The following is a 12,891-nucleotide window of genomic DNA, read 5'->3' as shown; positions in this document are numbered from 1 at the left end:
ACCCACTGTGCCACCAGGGAGGGCCCCATATATTTTAAATTTTTAAACTCCTTTTTTCCTAACTTTTCTGTTTTAGTGAGATAACATTAAATGGGATATCTTTTTTTTCCCCCTGATAATTCATTGGCTCCAAAAATGGCTTAGGAAGCTTGAGAAATTTTAGTTTTGTGATTTGGAATATAATTAAGCAGGCCATTCCGTTGACTCTTCTACAGGAGGCTTTTACAGGACACAATCTGCTGAATGGTTGCTGGATTGCACAAGCTATGTGTGCACATAGTTTCGAGACCATTCTCGCCAAGCTCTGTGTAAACACCTTACCCACATTACCTAATTCAGTCCTAACCCTATGAAGCAAGAAGTTGACTCCCCATTTTTTTTAAAGATTTATTTATTTATGCATACAGAACTGGGGTACAGGCCAGAAATACAGGGGTGGTGAGAGGATTCACCAAAGACAGAGTGGAGGGGAGAATAGGCTGACTGATGAAGTACATTGCTGAGGGGAGCAGCAGGAGGATCAGGAGAGGTCTGCCATGCCGTGTGGTCACCTCCAGGGCAGGGATTCAAACTCATGTAGAAGTGGCTTTAGCTTCTTAGTGCTGTGCTTTAACCTGCTTCACCACCAGGGATGACCTGACTCCCCATTTTTAATACAACCAGTGGCCCTTAGAATTGCTAGACTGGCCCAGCTGGCGGGAGAGGGCGGTCTGTGAAGACAGGTGCCTCTCTCCATGGCTGCCCAGCATAGGCACTAGGCCTCAGAGCAGCCCCAGTTTCTGTTGTGAAGCCTTTTTGCTGTGACATTTCCTTTCACCTAAGCCTTTTCCGATTTGGAATGGTGTCACTCTTCAGGAGCCTCTGGAATTTTCATCAAAGCAAACAGAAAGCCTCAGCTGTGATTCTTGCCTTTGCACAAAGGCTTTGGTCCAATAGGAAAGGATCATTAAAGTCATATATAGCCAACAATCATAAATGAGAGCATCATTCTGTTCCACTGTAATTGTCCTGCTGGCATTGTGACTAAATTTCACTCAGTGAATCCGGTGGGAGCACATGACCAGTGCTTTTTTAACCTGTGCTTCATGATTTTCTCTTTAAAAACTTTTTTTTTTTTGGCATGTGAAGCACACTTTTTTTTTTGACAAAAAATTGTGTGTATCTAAGGTGTACAGCATATTTTGATATATCTGCACATTATATGATTGCTGCATCAAGCTAATTAGCATATCCATCACTTGGTTACTCTGTGTGTGTGAGAGGGGTGCGAATACTTACAATCTACCTCAGCAAATTTCAAGTAGTGTTAACAATGCTGTAATTGTGCTTTAATGTGATTTCTAGAACTTACTCCCATAATTGAAATGTAGTACCCTTTGATCAGTATCCCATTTCCCCCAGATCCTGGTAACCACCATACCATAATGCATTGCAAGTTCATTCATATTATTTAAAACGGCAGGATTTCCTTCCTTTTCACTGCTGAATAATACTCCCCAGTGTGAGTGTGTGATTTTTTTTTATTTGTTCTTCAATCACAGGACACTTAGGTTTTTTTCATATCCTAATAATTATAAATAATGCTACAGTGGAGTCAGGAGTACAGACATATTCTGATGTATTTCCAAGGGGAATAGACACAATAGAATTGCTGGATCATATGGTGGTAGTTCTTTTTCTGATTTTTTTAAGGAATCTGCCTACTATATTCCAAATGCTTTTGCCACTTTACATTCCCAAGACAGTGCACAACAGCTCCCCTTTCTCTCCATCCTTGCCAACATTTGTTATGTTTTGTCTATTTGATAATAATCACTCTAACAGATGAGGTCATATTTCACTGTGGTTTTAATTTGCATTCCCCTGATGATTTTGTAATGTTGAACACCTTTTCATAAACTTCTTGGTTATTTGTATGTTTTCTTTTGAGAAAAGTCTGTTCATGTTTTTTGCCCATTTTAAAATCAAGTATTTTTTGTTAGTAAGCTACAGGAGTTCATTATATATTTAAATATTAACCCTCTATGAGATGTGTGATTTTCTCTGATTTCATAGATTTTTCTCTTTACTCAAGATTATTTCTTTTGCAATGCGAACACTTTTAGTCTGTGGCAACTCTACTTGTCTATTTCTGCTTTTGTTGCTTGTGCTTTTGGGATCATGTTCAAAATATTAACCAAACCAATGTGAGGAATACACATTTTTCTATTTTTTTTCCCCTAGTAGTCTTACGATTTTGGGTTCTTTGTTTTAATCTTTAATCCATTTTGAATATTTTTTAAATAAGGCTTGATATAAGTGTTCAACTTCATTTTTCTGCATGTTGCTTCACAGTTTTCCCAATACCATTTATTGAGACTACCTTTTCCCCACTGTGTGTTCTTGACATGTTTGTCAAAGATTAGTAGGTACATGAATTTCTCTCCAGACTCTATTGTGTTTCATTGATCTGTATGTCTGTTTATAGGTCAATGCCACATTTTTTTTGATTACTGTAACTTTGTAATAGATTTTGAAACCAGGAAGTTTGATCTCCAGCCCTAATCTTGCTCAGAATTGCTTTGGCTCTTTTGAGACTTTGGGGTTTCTTTGAATTTTAGAATTTTTTATTTTTGTAAAAAAAACAAAGGTTTTTGCAATTTTGATAGGAATTGTATTGAATAGATTTTACTTTGGGTAGTCTGGATATTTTAACAATATTAATTATTCGAACATGGGATAACTTTCCAGTTTATGTCATCTTTAAATTTCCTTCATCTTTGTTTTTAGTTTTCACTGTAAAACTCTTTCCCCATCTTGTAAAATTTATTGCTAACTATTTCATTGTTTATTGATGTTTTGTTAATAGAATTGTATTCTTAATTTCTTTTTCTGATAGCTTATTGTTGATACATAGAAACAACTGATTTTTTAAAAATATTTTGATTCTATATCCTGCAACTTTACTGAAACCATTTATTCTAACAGTATCTCAGTGGATTATTGGGATTTCTACATAAGATACTATTATCTACAAGCAGACAATTATGTTTCTTTTCTGCTTTTTGTGGCTTTATTTCTGTTTTCTAAATAATTGATCTCTCTGGCTAGCACTTCCAATTCTTTGTTGACTAAAAGTGATGAAAATGGGATCCTTGTCTTGTTCCTTATCTTAGAGGAAAAGCTTCCAGCTTTTTTTTAAGTATGATTTTAGCGATGAACTTGTCATATACCACTTTTTAATTAAGGAAATTTTTGAAACATTCCTAAGATAGACTCAATTAAAAAAAGAGAGAGAGAGGGAGAGAGCGAGCAAGAATCACCATTTACCATAATTGAAGAGTATAAAATATTTTTATTTTAAAAAGTGACACACTATATACTTAGTGTCTCTATGCACATACCTTGTGTAGTAGGATTGCACTACATATTGATATGCAGTTTTCTCTGGATGATATAAGTAACAATCAAGGGTGTTTTTGATTCTGGGCACTTCCCTGGCTTACCCACTTCCTCATAACTGAATTTCCACATGAACTGTGCTGTCCTTGCCAGAGGTATCATTTGTCTCCAATATTGAAAGGACAGATGCAGTGACTCTCTAAATACCTGCCTTGCTTTTGTTTCCTAGTGAGAGATTTTCAAGTGCACATTAAGGCTGAGAGCACCTTTACTGAAGGCAAATCCTTAGAACTGGTTTGTCTGGTAGTGGGCAGTGGCTGGAACCCACAGCTTCAGGGCATTTGGTTCTTCAATAACGATGAAATTGCCCGCATTGATGCTGGTGGAGTTCTGGGCTTGAAGAAAGACTACAGCAAGAGAGCGAGTCAAGGACTATTCCAGGTATCAAAGTTAAGCCCCAAGAATTTCTCACTCAACATCTTCTCTGTTGGGCCGGAGGATGAAGGTACCTACAGATGTGAAGTGTCAGAGATGGAGAGAGTTCAGACAGGCTCCTGGCAAGTACTGAAGCAAAAGCAGTCACCAGAACATCAAGTGCACCTGAAGAAACCAACAGGTATGTGAAGTGCAGACCAGAAGCAATTGGGTGGCTTCAGGATGCCCTTCTTTATTAGTACACGTGCCTCTGGGACAGTGGGGGGTCCACCAGAGAGTTGGGTGTCAGTCAGAGCCCTGGAGGGGGAGAGAAGCAAACCCAAAACAAACTGAAGACCCAAGCCACTTTCCTGAGCCATGAAACGCGTTGTGACAATGCACATAGCACTTTATTCCTCTAAATCTCAGCTTCCTTGACTGCAAGATAATGATCTAAAATTAGACTGATCTTAACAAATTTCTTACTGCCTTACATCTGAGATTCTATTGCTTTGGTTCTAATTTTTATTATTTTAAGGTGTTTTTTTTTTTTTTGGCACAGAAGAACTGGAGTGTAGGCTGAAATGAGAGGAGGTGGGGGGGACAAGCACCCACATGCACACCCCGACATCCCCAACATGTTTCAGTAGCTTTCTCTCGGTTCCCTATCATCTTAACCTGCTATAGGAGTGACGCTCATTCTTAGTTCTTCAAAGTCTGAGTCAGAGCAAGAAATGACAGGTTAAATGACAGTGGGCACCCCAGTTCCTGCAGCCTGTTGTGATGTGGTGAGGTGTCTGCACAAGCCAGCCAGAGGAACTGTAAGCATCAAAGCAGGAAGGCCTTTCAGCTCTTGCTCAGTTTATGAAAGCCTGTGGCCTTATGCATGTTTGAATAATCCGTGCTATTGTGTGGCGAGAAAACAAACCGACAATGAATGTTAGGATTCTCTGGGCTAGGCATTAAATTCGAAGCACAGAAAGATTAATTTCCCAAAAGGAAAAACAAAATAAACAAAAGCTAACGCTATTCCATTGCTCTTATTCACTGGAGGCCTCCCCAAAGGCTGATACATTTCACTTCTGTGTTCTTCTCCGTCGCCCCATTTGCCAAGAATGAAGATGCTCCAGCTTTGGCCCACATGCAAGCACCAGGAAGTGTGTTGTGTTAGTTTTCACACTAAACATTTGCTCTAACTTTCTAGGATTCAAGGAAAACTATGTAGGCGGTTTACATATTTACACAGAGCTAAATCTCTGCTCCCCGCATCTCAATCTCCCTGTAATATTTGCATCCTTGTTGAAGCCAACATGTAGGCATCTCTACCCAAAAGATCGAAAAGTGTGCTTTCTGGCATGCAGTTCATAAGCTGATCAGTAGGAGGTCTTCCAAAATTACAACTAGTTCTTCATATGGAGTAACAATAGCTCACAGCCTAAGGTGTAGAAACGTAAAATGCTATTGGTTAGTTTAAGGAACTTCTTGGGCCTTTGGTTTTGAAACCATTGCGTGAAGTCTGAGTAGAGTTCTACCATTCTGCGGCTGTTTTAAACAGAAGAGGTACTCACTGCCACTGTGAAGGTGTAACTTGTACACACTCAGCAAGTTAATTATGTCTTACCAAGAGGCAATAATCACCACAGTGAACTCAGGGGAAAAAAACTGATGTTAATGGAAACTAATCATAATGGTTATATTGGAGTAGTGAGATTATGAGTAATAATTTCCCCTCTGATTTTGGAAGTTCAGTTATGAGTTTATTTTGAACTTAAAGAAAATAGGTATATTCATGCCTCTAATGCCAAAATTTGGAAGCATTCCTGTATATAAGATATGTGTGTGTGTGTGTAAATAAATGAATATATATATATATATATATATTTATACACACACACACATATATCTTTTTACCTATTTGTGGACATTAACGTTCATTCTATCTTTGCAAGTTACATACTGTACACGTAGAACAGAAGACCAAGTTCCTTCCTCAGCAGGGAAGAGCAATTTGCAAACTCATTCAGATTCCGTTTAGATTTCTTGTTCTGTTTTGTTTTTCTCTTTTGGCTTGGGCCTCCCTCTGCTTTCACTAAGCAGCAAAGGGGAGCCTGTCAGTAGCTCCCCTTTGCTGGATCTTACCCTTACTAGCCAGGTTAAACCTCTCATATTTTATTCTTTCAACGAGGCTTTTATGTGGATGCTGTCATTATCCTCATATTCACAAGAAAGAAAATTGAACCTCAGAGAGGTCATCTGTGTCCCCAGCTAATTCTTCCAGGGGCCTTGACTTTAAGCCCGATACTGGGTTGGTCAGAATCCACTTGCTCCTGAGATGTCTTTGCATTTCCTCCAAAGCACCACCCAGGACAAGTCCTCACACAGAGACCCTTGTTGAATGAATATGTGCATTGCTACACTTCCTGAATTTCCTGTCTGGGGGCCAGATTTACATTTATTGTTTTACATTGTAATTCAGTCATAAAAAGGATCTTCCTTCAACCAACAACAGATAGATAGATGATTTGAAAAAGATAAATATATATCCCTAGCTACACATTCATTTATATATATATACATATGTGTATAGATGCCAATGTATTTCCTGCTGAGTAATTATTTTTAATAGTACTGTTGTACCACAAAGAGATCTAATTAACAATGCTCCTTGGTTCAAAATGCATACTAATTAGGCAAAGATAAGTAGAGAGAAGAAGGTCATTTTGAACTGTAACAGTCTGAATTGCAGAAAACTAAAAATTTAAATAAATATAGCTTCCTTGCTTCCAGGCTCAGACACCTAATTAATCTAGCAAAATATTACCAGATGTTTTCCCAACTAGATGTTCTTAAGAAAGGACCCGTTTAACAAATTGCTAAAAATAAGGATAAATGACAAATTAAGTGTAACTAGGTTCTCCTGCTATTCTTTCTGCTATCTTAGTTCCACTATTTAAATGTTCAGCAAATTATTTTTTCTGGGAATGGTGCTGGAGTAGACATCCAGATCTGATTTGTCCAATGCTAGTCAAGTCCTAATTATGAGCTTTCACGGTGTTTAAAAATGGTTTTATTACTTGGTGATGGGAAACCCGTGGGGATTACAATTGAGGTGGAAAGAAAAAAAAATGTACAAAATGATGTAAAAATAAACTTATAAAAATTTTTTAAAAAATGGTTTTATTTACTTGAAACACTCTTCTGCAACTGTGACCCACAGCTAGGACTGTGATGGTGTCTACCAACAGCAAGCAGCAGGCCGTGTGGGAAGGAGAGCCGCTCGCCCTTCTCTGCCAGGTGGATGGGCCCGAGAGTGCCCTGTCTGTGAGCTGGTTCCACACCCCGAAGCTCCAGGCACAGCCAGATTTGGTGGCCTGTATGGCACAGGATGGCACTGTGGAACTGGGATCCAACAACCGTAGCAACGTAAGGCTGGAGAAGAGGAACTGGGCCATCTTCCAGCTGGACATCACCTCCACCGCTGTCACAGATGGTGGCCTGTACGAGTGCAGAGTGTCTGAGAGGACCCGGAGCCGGACCCATGATCTGCACTGGTCTGGGACCACGTTGGTCACTGTCAACTCTCTGGGTAAGTGTCAGAGCCCTTGTCTGGACTTGCACCTTCCGTGGCTTGAGTGGGATCCCATCGTGTGGCCTCCTGAGTACCCCAGGACACAGCGCATGTAGCTCTGGCTTTCAAGTCTGTCAGTTAATCTGTAATGTTTACTCTTCTCTACAAAGCTTTAGAGAGGTAAGTTGTTCAAGGTTAAAATCAAAGCCCTGTGAGTCAGACTCGACTTACAGAAGAGAGAGGTTGGGTGTAGCTGGGCCTTGTGCTTGGGCTTTGACAGCTGCAGCCCAGAACTGCAAGGCTCATCTAGTGTGGGCAAAGCAGCCTTCCTGAGCTCAAGTGTGGGGTACAGAGGAGGCCGCGCTGGGGCTGGGGAGCGCCCCGCCCACTCACCCAGCTGTCTGAGCAGCTGACTGGAGAAACATCACTGATGGTGGCTGCCAAGAGCGGTCTTAGCTGAAGGTCAACTTTGGAGAACGGAGGTCAGAATTCAGTAAAGTGCTGTGAATCAACCTCCCTCCCCGCCCGCCCCAAATATAGGATACCCTCAACAGATGGTGGCATGGCTCAGTGTGAAGAGGCGGAGACCCGGGACGTTCAAGTACTGTCTGATTTGGCAAATGTAACAAAAGTTGTGTTTCCCATTTCCGCCTGCAGGGCCAAGTTTGCAAATTATCCTAGTTAGCCGGCAACCACAAGTGCAGTTAGCCAACACCTTCGACCTGTCCTGCTTGGTGAAGGCTGACTACTCTGACCTCACCCTCCCAGTCACGGTGACCTGGCAGTTCCAGCCAACGGAGTCTCGAGATTATCGCCAGTTTATTCGAATCACCCATAATGGCACTATTGAATGGGACGATTCCCTGCCCCAGTTCCAAAGGAAGACGAAGGTTTCACAGTCTCCATTTCGCTCTCAACTCCTCATCCATGATGCCACCGAGGAAGAGGCAGGAATGTATCAGTGCAAGGTTGAAGTTTACGACAAAAATTCCCGACACACAGAGGGCCCGGGGAGGGCCTCTGCCTCTTCTCACCCCTTGAGGATAGATGTCACATTGCCAGGTAAGCTGGACGTGGACCCCTGCCTTTTTTTTTTTTTTAAATCCTCCTGTTTTGGGTAAGATACAGAGTAAAGCATCAACTACCTTATTCCTGTGTTTATGCTACACAAACCTCACATGTAAGTGACACTCAGGCTGACGTGACAGTAAGCTGCTCTGTGGTGCGTGCTCGGTCATTGCAATAGTTCCTCACCAATGGGTTGGGGCTCTTCTGTTTCTCCCTACAGTCCCCACCACCCAGCAGCCATCGGGTCCCAGGCACACAGCGGAGGCCCCTGAGACAAGCGTCCAGTGTCACTCTGGGAGTGGACACACATACAACATAACTATGGCACACTTTCTATCATTTATGAAATGTTACAGGAAAGATGTCTGTGCTTAAGCCCTGAAGCACCTTCATGTGGAGGAGATCAGGGATTCCAACTGCACCGTCCTCATCTCTCTCCCCATCCCACCCCCACCTCCAGGCCTGCAGTTGTTAGGATGGACACCATGGAGAGATAACATCCGGCTTAATACCACAGAGAATTCTGGTGGCAGAGCTGCCCAAGGGTGAAACGGGTTGCGTAGTCAGAGGCGAGCTGTTCCAAGACTGAATGGGGTCTAGGCTCAGCCGGAGAGGGCATTGTACATCAGGGGGTGCAGGTGGCCTTGCCCTCCTTGACCTAATGTCCTCTCCACCTTAAAATTCCAAGATCCAGCAAAGAAAGAGAAGTAACTGTTCCTGTTCTTTGCATTTAGAGAGCAGACTCAAAGTCAATGTCAGCAGTCAAGCCCGCGAAGTCGTCATCAGCTCCAACACTGTCATAGAATGCGGCATCTTGTCCCGGTCAACTGGAAACCTTCATTTAGCCATTAATTGGTACTTTTCTCCCACTGCTACTAATGCAAACTGGCAGAGTCTTCTGGAAATGGACCAGACCAGTGTCGTCAAATACACAGCTGACTTTCACAATCCACAGAGAAAGCAAAAATTCCACCCCGAGAAAGTTTCCCAAGATTTGTTTCAGCTCCACATTCTGGGCGTGGAGGATGGGGACCAGGGTGCGTACCGCTGCACGGTGCAGGAATGGCTTCTGTCCACCCAAGGAACCTGGTATAAGCTTGGAGAAGCAGCCTCAGGCCTCACAGAACTGAAGCTCAGGCCCACAGGTACACCTGCGCGCGTCTTCCTGGGGGGTTTGCGCCTGTTCTTGGGCAGCTGTTCCACGGAGGGAAGCTGTGATCGCACGAGGGGGACCTGAGTCGCGGAATGGCGTCCATCCTAACAAGGGCTGTGCGGCCTGCAGGCTGCCCGCAAGAGGCGGGGTCACTTAAGGCCAGGCCACCGGGGCTCTGTAAGCGCGGTGGGGAGCGGGCCCCGCAGACAGGCTTGCGCCTCAGCCCGCCGCCTGGCCTGCGCGGGCGCCATCCCCGCGCCTCTGCAATAACACGCTGTGTCACTCCGCCGGGACTCTGCTGTAATTTGGCAGGGAAAGAGTAATACGAAGCATATTTCTCCCACTGTGAACAGAAACTGTACAACTCTATAGGGATGTGTGGAGAAATTGCTTTCCAACATTTGACTGCCTCAACATAAGGCAAATAAGGGTAGTTAACTGTTGGAATGGCTTACTGAGGGAGTCTCCTCTTCCTCAGGAGATCTTTAGAAATGCGATCGAAGTCCCCTCCATTTGCTTTGGTCGGAGCGAGCTCGCCGGCTGAATGTGGCCAGGGTTGATGAGCTCCCTTAGCATTCGTTAGGTCACCACCAGTGTTGATTAAAATTAAATGAATGTCACAGCTAAGGTCTGGGAACTGGCTGAGACCCAAAAGCACAATACGAAGAACTAAATCGAGTCTGGCGCTTAAAATCCTATTTTCAGTGGAACATCAAAAAAGATTATAATGATCATCACGATGTGTTGGGCAATTAGGAAAACAAAGGTTTAAGTCCCAGCTCTTGCCTGAAGGAGCTCGCTGTTTGCTGGGGGCAGCGGGGACTGGAGGCAGCTTCCTGCCAGGCGTTCTTCTCCAGAGCTGGTGCCTGGCTTTGTGTTCCTCACTGCCTCTTCCTCTCCCGGCTAAAGGTGGGTGTTCCTCCGGAGTAGACCCTTTTCTTGGTGTGCTCTGTTCTCTCCAGGACTTGTTAAACACTGGCTTGCTTTCAGCTACCACCTTCAAGATGACAACGCCAAGCTCCAAGCTGTCCCACCATTTCTGCCTGTTGTCTTTTCTGCTTGGACACCTGGAGACCCTCAGACTCAGCATGTCCGGACTTGTTGCTCATCTCTGCTACCCCACAAGCCTCATGCTTCTGCCTTTCCCATCTGCCGGGCTGGCATCACTTTCTCCCAGTTGTGCAAGCCAAGAAATGTGTTGTCCAATCTTCTAGCATATCGAGAGATGCCTAAAATCTTTGGATTCCAGAACATCTCTTAACTTGAGAAAGTTCTCAACTGACTCAAATTCTTTTCAAGTAAATAGTGAGGATGGGGCCCTCTCTGGTGGCACAACAGGTTAAAGCACAGCACTAGGAAGCTGGCCGCAGCCACTGCAGACAGACTTCAATTGCTGGCCAGGGAGTGACCCACATGGCTCAGCAGACCTCTCCTGTTTCCCTGCTGCTCCCCTCAGCAGTGGATTTCAGTAGATCTGCCTGTTCTGCTCCCCACTCTGTCTCTGGGGAATCCTCTCACCTGCATGCCTCTGGCCTAGACCCCAGTTCTTGTATGCATAAATAAATAAATCTTAAAAAATAATAAATAGGATGACAGACAAAACATCACAGGCTGGATTTGTGGATAGTTTGGGCTTGGGGACTCAGCACCTTGGCTGGGGGATGAGTTAAGGAAGAGGTCTCGGGACAAGAAGGACTGGTTAGCACTATAACAGGGAATTTGCTCTAAATTCAAAAAAGGAGAGGATTTCAAGAAGAAAATGGACTTTGATGACAAAACCACAGGACGGACAAAAAAGACTGGCAGATCTTTTGGAGAGGAAATGGGCCCTCCTGCAAACTGATATTATCAGGCTTCTCCATGAGGGGAGGAGAGTAAAGGTGGTGACAGAAGATTCCAGAAGCAGACGAAGTTGTTCTTTCAAATAGAGATTAATAAATGTGTTTGTGTTAGCACTGAGCATGGAACACATACTGTATTTTCTTTGCATCTACTCTGGCCTTGATTCATGTCCTCACCTGCTTGTTAGCAAGGAATATTTTTCAAAAGTTCAAGTTGATTAAAACCTGGTCTACTCCAACCATTTAAATAGTCCTTTTGGGTGGGATTCTAACACTTGCATAAGGATTTTGAGTCTCTCCTAGTCTCCTCCTTCTCTGTGACTGCTCCTGAGATGGTATCTGGGTGAACCAGGAACAAGGTAATTTGCTGAGAACAAAGAGTAGCAGTTGGGTGTCCACCCCTAGGGGAGAGCCAGAAGTTTTGAAAGGTCCCCCCCACCCCCACCCCATGGGGGAAGCTAACCAGGGAAAAGTGAACTCCAAGGGCAGAGGGCCTACCGTGGCTGGTGGTTTTTAGTGTGGGGTCCAGTAGCCAGAGGCAGGCTAGAGAAGGGAAGTGGCTGAGTTAGTTCATGCAGAGGCTGTTCTGGAAAATACGGAAGGTGCTCAGGCCTCCAACAAGAGTATTATCGACGAAGGCACTGATGTCTAAAGAATATCCTCAAAAAGAGCTAGACTTTCCGAGGGAGGGTTTGCATCTAAAACACAGGAGGCGAGGCCGCTTGCAGGACATGAGTGGGCAGAAAGAGCTGCCCCCCCCCAAAGGGACAGGTTCGTTGCGAGTCCCGGGCGGCGGCCCCAGGAGGAGAGCTGTCTCTGCTGCATTGCCACTTGACTAGTCATAGTGGGACCCGGCAGCTGCTGTGGGATTTCCAACCTGAAAGTCCCAGCTTGTGTCTAACTTACGGCCATTTTGGTTTTTAGGAAGTGAGATACGCGTGTCCAAGGAGCCCTGGACAGGAAATGTCACAGAGCACAGCGAGGTGGTCCTGCGCTGCAGCCTGGAGAGCTCGCACAGCTCGGCCTCCCAGTTCTCCGTGAGTTGGTTCTGGGGCCGGGAGCCGCCCCAAAGCCAGGAGCTGGCTCACCTGCAGCACGACGGCCTGCTGCGCTACCGCGAGGGGGCGCCGCAGAGCACCCGCCTGCTCTGCTACCGCGCCTCGGCCGCAGACTTCGTGCTGACGCTGCGCCCGGTGGCCCTCGCCGACGCAGGCAGGTACTGGTGCCGCGTGACAGAGTGGCAGCTCCACGGAAACCCCGGCAAGTGGGTCGGCCTAGCGTCCGACGAGTCGCAGCCCATGGCGCTCGCCGTGCTGCCTGCAGGTAAGGCGGGCGCCAGCTTCCTGGGCTGGGGCGGGGAACCCCGGCTCCTCGCTGCGTTCTCACTCAGCTCCCTTTTGGGGCTGAAGACAACTTGCCAGTGGGCAGACAACGACGGCCAGTTTCCCTCCTCGGTAACTCGCCAG

General features: G+C 44.8%; 1 protein-coding gene across 2 annotated transcripts in view; it reads left to right on the top strand.

Annotated features, from left to right (window-relative positions):
* Nucleotides 1-12,891, top strand: part of CD101 (CD101 molecule) — a 30,732-nt gene that overhangs the window by 10,435 nt on the left and 7,406 nt on the right. For both annotated transcript variants that reach the window (XM_012730064.1, XM_004689483.2), the window contains exons 4-8: nucleotides 3,611-3,997; nucleotides 7,013-7,381; nucleotides 8,021-8,425; nucleotides 9,166-9,576; nucleotides 12,350-12,748. In XM_012730064.1, coding sequence (XP_012585518.1) covers nucleotides 3,611-3,997; nucleotides 7,013-7,381; nucleotides 8,021-8,425; nucleotides 9,166-9,576; nucleotides 12,350-12,748 — 1,971 coding nt within the window. The remainder of the gene's footprint in view (nucleotides 1-3,610; nucleotides 3,998-7,012; nucleotides 7,382-8,020; nucleotides 8,426-9,165; nucleotides 9,577-12,349; nucleotides 12,749-12,891) is intronic.

The sequence above is a fragment of the Condylura cristata genome, unplaced genomic scaffold (genome assembly GCF_000260355.1).
Source record: "Condylura cristata isolate star-nosed mole 26May11 unplaced genomic scaffold, ConCri1.0 scaffold00026, whole genome shotgun sequence".
Classification (NCBI taxonomy): Eukaryota; Metazoa; Chordata; class Mammalia; order Eulipotyphla; family Talpidae; genus Condylura; species Condylura cristata.
This window is presented reverse-complemented; position numbering and strand designations above follow the sequence as displayed.